At 41.8% G+C, this 7241-nt stretch overlaps 1 protein-coding gene across 1 annotated transcript in view; it reads left to right on the plus strand.

Annotated features, from left to right (window-relative positions):
• The window catches only part of TNFAIP8L3 (TNF alpha induced protein 8 like 3), a 44430-nt gene extending 37578 nt beyond the window's left edge, over positions 1-6852 (plus strand). The window contains exon 2 of the mRNA XM_065940044.1: positions 5356-6852. Coding sequence (XP_065796116.1) covers positions 5356-5918 — 563 coding nt within the window. The 3' untranslated portion in view covers positions 5919-6852. The remainder of the gene's footprint in view (positions 1-5355) is intronic.
• Positions 6853-7241: the final 389 nt, after the last annotated feature.

The raw sequence follows: 7241 nt of genomic DNA on the forward strand, positions 1-7241 counted from the left end.
TTTAGGTCAATGATCTATGTATCATTAGTGGCTCAGGAAGAGACCAAATTGTCCCATTTTCCCTGGGCTTTTCAAATTTTAGCACCAGAAGTCCACCATACAGGAAACTCCTCAGTCCTGGCAACTCAAGGCGGTTGGTCACTCTACTCAAAAAACACAGTTTGGTAGCTAGATAAAACTGGGAAATGCTTCACCACACTCTGGGCTTCCTTAGTGGCTAAAGTGATAAAGAATCCACCTGCCAAGCAGGAGACATGGGTTCAATCACTGGGTTGGGAAGATGCCCTAGAGAAGAAAATGGCAACCCACTCCAGTATTCTTGCCTGGAAAGTCCCATGCTCAGAGGAGCCTAATGAGTCCATGGGGTCAAAAGAGTGATAGAACTTAGTGACTAAACAACATTTCCACACTCTACTCACCTGAATTAGTTTCCTACAGCTGCTATAACAAATTACCACAAACTTAATGATTTCAGTTCAGTTCAGTTGCTCAGTCCTGTCCGACTCCTTACGACCCCATGAATCGCAGCACGCCAGGCCTCCCTGTCCATCACCAACTCCCAGAGTTTACTCAAACTCATGCCCATCGAGTCGGTGATGACATCCTGCCATCTCAACCTCTGTCATCCCCTTCTTCTCCTGCCCCAATCCCTCCCAGCATCAGGGTCTTTTCCAATGAGTCAACTCTTCACATGAGGTGGCCAAAGTATTGGAGTTTCAGCTTCAGCATCAGTCCTTCCACTGAACACCCAGGACTGATCTCCTTTAGGATTTAAGACTATATAAATTTATCGTCACACAGCTTTGGAGATCAGACATCCTGAATGAGTTTTATAGGTCTGAAAACCAATGTGTCATCAGGGCTGCATTTTTTCTGAAGGCTCTAGGGGGTAATCTGTTCCCTTGCCCGTTTGAACTTCTAGAGGCCGGCTGTGTTCCTTGACTGATGCAGTTCTCTCTCCCATCTTTGAAGCCAGACATTACATCCCTTTGATCCTCTGCCCCCATCATCAAGTCTTTTTTCTGACTCTCTCTCCCTCTTTCACTTATAAAGAGTCTTGTAATTGCATCAGGCTTACTGGCTAATCCAGGGTAATTTCTCCATCTCCAAATTCTTAACTTAGTCATATCTAAGAAGTCTATTTTACCAGGTAAGGTAGTACATGCACAGATTCCAAGATTAGGATGTGGACATTTTGGGGATCATTATTCTACCAATTATACCCATCCATCTCTGACAGCTGATAAAACACCTTAATATATTAAAGAAATATTTTTAAAGTCTCATAGGAAAGAAATCTGTTTAATATTGCTTAACCTAGTGTTTTCCAAACCTTTTTGATCAAGAAATTCTTTCTTCAGGGAGTATTATGCTAAGTAAAATAAGTCAGAGAAAGACAAATACTATATGATACCCATTATACATGGAATCTAAAAAATACAACAAACTAGTGAATATAACAAAAAAGAAGCAGACTCACAGATATAGAGAACAAACAATCGGTTACCATAGCAACCTTCCTCTGGAGAGGGAAAGAGGAGGGACAAAATAGGGGTGGGGGATTAACAGGTATAGACTATTATGTATAAAATAAGCTACAAGGATATATTGCACAACACAGGAAATTTAACCAATATTTTATAATTATGGAGTAAAACTTAAAAAAAAAAAAAAAAGAAACTCGTTATTCCTCCAAAAGGAATAGCACTTAACATCTCATGGAACAACACTGCTCTTACAAAAGAGCAGGATTCAAATTGGTGTGTGCACCATGGTGAGTCCAGAAACTTGCCATGCGATGAGCAGATGAGGAGAGTTTTGAGGGAATCAATATCTAAGTCCAACTCCTCTTTCTCACTTCAATGCTCTTCTAAATTCAACTGTCAGAACAACAATTTGAGGTCAAAGCGCAGTGATCCTTCCTTCTTTCCACTCGTTCCATCATGGAGTTCCCACTCGTAAAGAATCTTATTGGAACAAATATCAATACATTTCACTGGGGTGCAAAACCTGGTCAAACAAAGTGATGACGTGCCCCTACTGATCTCACTTGGAGGTACATGTCCAATAAAACTATTTTCTACGTTTAGTATTTATAACAGCTTAATACTTCTACCCAAAATAATTAGAATGATAACTTTTTAAGGAATTTTTTTAAGGATTGGCGATTTTGATCACTAGAATTATCTTTTAATTTAAATTTAAATTTTTATGTATCCTTTGGTTATAGAGAATTATGATGTCTTGATCAAATAAAACATTTTCAAGCATAAAAACAGATACTAAGTTAAAAGTTCTTTAGATGTCATAGATATACAATTTTAAGTAGAAAAAAGAACAATGTTGCAGCTCTCATTTTTAAAGGAGAGCTTGCTCCTGTCATTTTCAAATGGACAATAATGGATGTTATATCACTGTGGTGTGTCCTGTGTATACTGGACACTTTCAAAAGAATAATTTAACACATTGATTTTAAGGTATCAATATTTAAAATATCTAGACATGTAATATATTTTGAAATTATAACTGTTTAACCATAAGGTGAAAAATAACTCACTGTCAAGTTAAAAAATATGCAAGGAGGTACTCGCTTTTCAAAATTCTTATGGGGATATACGAGCAAAAGGTATGATGACCCCTGCTCTGGGAAAAACTATTAAGAATGCTAGTGGTAAAAAGAACAGGGTTTGGAATCTGGCTAGCAAGAAAGCCTTGGTAAAAACATCAGCTTCCCGCAGCTCTCAGGGATAAAACCATGAAGTGCCTGGCTCAGAGCCAGTCTTCCCTCATTCAACAATAGCTGCCAAGGGCCACCTGGGTCCAGGGGGCCCACTGAGTCCAGTGGGCCTTGGACACAAAGCCCTGCTCCCATAGAGCTTTTATTCCATCAGACACATAGTTAGTTGGTCAGTTGCTTCTGTGCTGTATTTCTAGAGTGCTTCTTCAAATATCTTCTCAATTTTGGGGAACTGTGTCTACAAAGAAATGACTCGTTTTTTGATATTCCAGAACAGATCCATCTGGATTCCATTGTTTCCCAATAGAATGTCCACCTAAAGAGGCATACACTTATTTTGGTGACAAAGCCAAAGCTTAAAAGTCTTTAAGTTTCTCCTGTGGAATTGACTTCAAAGCCTGCAGCACAATCTTTTAAACATCCTTAATGCTGGTAAATATTTGTATGGGGAGGAGGAATGTGATGTTTTGGGGACAAAGGTTATCTACACAAAGGTCTGATGACCATGGTAGATGATCAGACTGGGCAGGAATATTCTCTGTCTCCAGCTCTGGAAGAGCATTAATCTCAGAGTAAGGAAAAGTCAAAAATCGATGTTTCTTCCCTTCACACTGAGGCTGAAGGGAAAATCCTGGCTGTGTCAGGGTCACTTTCTCTGAAGTTACTTGAAGAATCTATGTTCTCAGACATTCAGGAGAGCCTCCTGGGGCCGTGGGAGACCCATGGTCCCTGCTTCTTAGTCCTACTGATCCCACTTTAGCGACCCCACTCTAGGCCATGCCCCTGGGGCTGACAGCTGGAAGAGGTCCGTGAGCAGGAGTAGCTGTCCTGGGAAAACCCAGGGCTGAGCTGGGAGGGAAGGAGCCAGTCCATGAGGGGGCATACGGGTGGAGGAAGAGCTGGGGCCTGTGTGTGAATTGTGTTTGACTATTTACTGAGTCCATGTTTGTGAGACTTACTCTCCCAGGGATTAATGACATTCCATTGAGGGGATGAATCAGGGTGAGCAGAGGGGGTGGGATTGAGATGTGGAGGGGCCAGAGAGGACTGCAAAAGCTGGTGTGTGTGGCCATCTGTCTGTCCATGCTGCCTGTCACTTCCATGTAGCCACAGAGTGCTGGAAGAGAACTCTTGGGATCCTAGAGGGCCCTCAGTTCTCAAAGGGAAATTTATTCTGCAGAATTTCTCTAGTATTTAACTTAACAAATGCCATACCATCCCTGTGCCCAGAACTGAGCTAGGTGCTGTGGGAAATGCTATCTCTGTCCTTAGGCAACTTGACTCTCCTTGGGAAGATAAGAATGATACACATATGTACTGTTGAATGAAGATGGCCAATGGGTTTCATTTCATATACCAGTTTCAGCTAACTGGTAACTTCATGGAGTATTCCATCCAATCTAAGACCCCATCAATTATAAGAGGCCATTTTATATGCTCTTAAGAAAGAAGAAAATATTTCCAATTAAATTACAAATGATTGCTTTCTTACAGTTTAGAGTTTTCTGTCCAATTTCTTATTAGAAGATTCTTTTTAGACTTACTTATACATAGTGTTAAGCTTCCCTGGTGGCTCAGAGGTTAAAGCATTTGCCTGCAATGCGGGAGACCTGGGTTTGATCCCTGGGTCGAGAAGATCCCCTGGAGAAGGAAATGGCATCCCACTCCAGTATTCTTGCCTAGAGAATCCCATGGACAGAGGAACCTGATGGGCTACAGTCCACGGGGTCACAAAGAGTCGGACATGACTGAGAGACTTCACACATACATCGTGTTATTTCCTTTAACATATATTGTTCTCATTCGTTTATAAAGTGGAAAGTATGGGAAATAAACTGGATTTTGTTTTTCTAAGTTTCCTCATATTCAGGATACTATTTGGCTGAAGCATCTTTGCTCGGAGCATTGATGTCTGTGTTTCCCACACAGTGTAGTTCTCTGTCATCAAGAACATTGGTGAGGCAATATTTCTTTCAAGAGTACTCATGACTTTTATTTCAAATCTCTCTCCTATTGTGTAAATTGATGCACACACAGGTAATGCAACTACAGCACAACTACCACCTGGCAACAGTGACTATAAGACAGATCACTACTTCTAAAATATCAAATGTGAAAAAAATACATCTTAGACTCAATGAATACAGATTCTAAGACTCAGTCGAAAAACACTCCCATGATTAACCACCCAGGTCTGTCCTAGGAATGGGGTTGGCACTGGTGCTACATTCTTATCACTAAGCAATAATTTCCTCCTGTAAATTTGCAAAACTGAATGGTTTCCAGCAGAATAATTATTGTAGGGAATTCTCCATGAGCAAATAGATTCAAGGAGTCTTTCTGCATAAAGTAGGTCAAAAGGATGAGATCTGGCCTGGACACGAGAAGACCATGTCCAGAAAGGAAAAAGCATGATTTAAAAGGTTCAAGAAGGTAAACAGGCATATCATGTGGCAAGGATAATGGAGTAACCAGGCTAGGGTGGTCATGGGTTATGAAGGCATGAATTTTTGAATTTTTGCCCTAAGAACATAAGTTCAAGTTAGCATATTTCACTTCTAGAAACTTAATCAAAGGTTCTCCTATTTATATAACTTTTATTTTTTTTCTTCCCATAGGTCCTGATGTTTTTAGTTCAAAGAACCTTGCCCTTCAAGCCCAGAAAAAAATTCTGAGCAAAATAGCCAGCAAAACTGTGGCCAACATGCTGATTGATGATACCAGCAGCGAGATCTTTGATGAGCTCTACAAAGTCACCAAAGAGCACATACATAACAAGAAGGAAGCCCACAAGATCATGAAAGACTTAATCAAGGTGGCAATCAAAATCGGGATCCTCTACCGGAACAACCAGTTCAGCCCAGAGGAAGTTGTTATAGTGGAGAAGTTTAGGAAGAAGCTGAACCAGACCGCCATGACCATCGTCAGCTTCTATGAGGTGGAATACACCTTCGATCGAAACGTGCTCTCCAAGCTCCTACACGAGTGCAAGGACCTGGTGCATGAACTGGTGCAGCGACACCTGACACCCAGGACCCACGGACGCATCAATCATGTCTTCAACCACTTTGCCGATGTGGAGTTCCTTTCCACCCTTTATAGCCTTGATGGAGACTGTAGGCCCAACCTCAAGAAGATCTGTGAGGGAATCAATAAACTGATAGATGAAAAAGTCCTCTGAATGCCTTCCCTCCTCCTGGACTTCGCTGCATTCATGTTACAGCACCCAGTGTGTTCCACATGAGAATCAGGAAACAAGAAGAAACCCTTGTCAAAGATGCCTATGTCTGTCTTGTTCATCCCTCTGATGTTGATGCTAGATTGAGCTCAGGTGTGTTTATCTTCTGAGCTATCTGCTGAGGTATGTACTTAAAATCTCCTCTGTTTGCAAGTCCAAAGGACATCTCACCTCTCCTGAGCAGAAAAACCACCCTGCTCACCAGGGTGAGCCCAGTTCACCTTGTGGAGTGGAAGGAGCCCTGGACCAGGGGTCAGAGTACATAGATTTGGTTCCCAACTCCATCAGTTATGACTTTGTTCTCTGGATCCTGGAACCATTGTGCCCACCTGCCTACCTCCCAGGTTGCTGTGAGGATCAAATGAGACCATGTTCATGCTTTTAATAACTCTAATATGAGGTCTTACTAGTTTCTCTTTGGCATGTTGTGGGGATCAACCTGCATCTAGACTATGAGGCAGTGGAGGAAAGAACAATAGTTTCTAACAGGCTGGGTTTGCAATGTGTCGAGATGTGCTGTTTCAAACACACAATTTCATTCACAAAAATTAATCCAAAGGTGTGAAAAACTATAGCAGCAAAGTGGAAAAATGTTTTTCAAGTCTTAGATGTGCAGGTTTATGGTCCTGCAGAGGGGAACTTTCTGGGGGGTGGGGTAGTAGAGAGAGAGTTTCCCACACAGGAGGCAGAAGCAGAGAAGAACCGTGCTCACCCTGCTCCTGCAGGACAGGCCTTCCCCATCTAAGGGGCACCATCCAAGAGGCACAGGGAAGGTTTATCCCAGCATGCACAGGAGAGTTGGGCTGAATGAACCCCTGTCTGTCTTTCTTGGTCTTTCACAGTCATTTTGTGCTGTTTATTCTGGTTTGTTAATAAATTGGAATTATCCTTCAAACAAGAGGTTTTTGAGTTGTGATTCAAAAATCAAATTCCTTGGAGTTAGATATGGTATTAAGAATGATGGGATTGAAACGAGGAAGAAAATAAAGAGTAAGAGCTTTGCACTCAGACCCTAAGGCAAAGTACCCCTGGGGAGCAGGTATAAGCTGAGACCTGTGCCCCTGCTCAGTGGGGAGCTAGTTATGGACATTGTGACCTCCTTCCCCATGTGTCTTAAAGCCTCACTTTCACACAAAGTATTTACTGCCTTATAATGTTGTCTGGAAGATATCACCTTAAGAGACTTGCCCATTCAGCATCACCTCTGTCCTGTTATGCTTCTCTGGTATCTGATGATAATGCAAAAATACTACATTAGCTCAAGCC

The sequence above is a fragment of the Muntiacus reevesi genome, chromosome 7 (genome assembly GCF_963930625.1).
Source record: "Muntiacus reevesi chromosome 7, mMunRee1.1, whole genome shotgun sequence".
Classification (NCBI taxonomy): domain Eukaryota; kingdom Metazoa; phylum Chordata; class Mammalia; order Artiodactyla; family Cervidae; genus Muntiacus; species Muntiacus reevesi.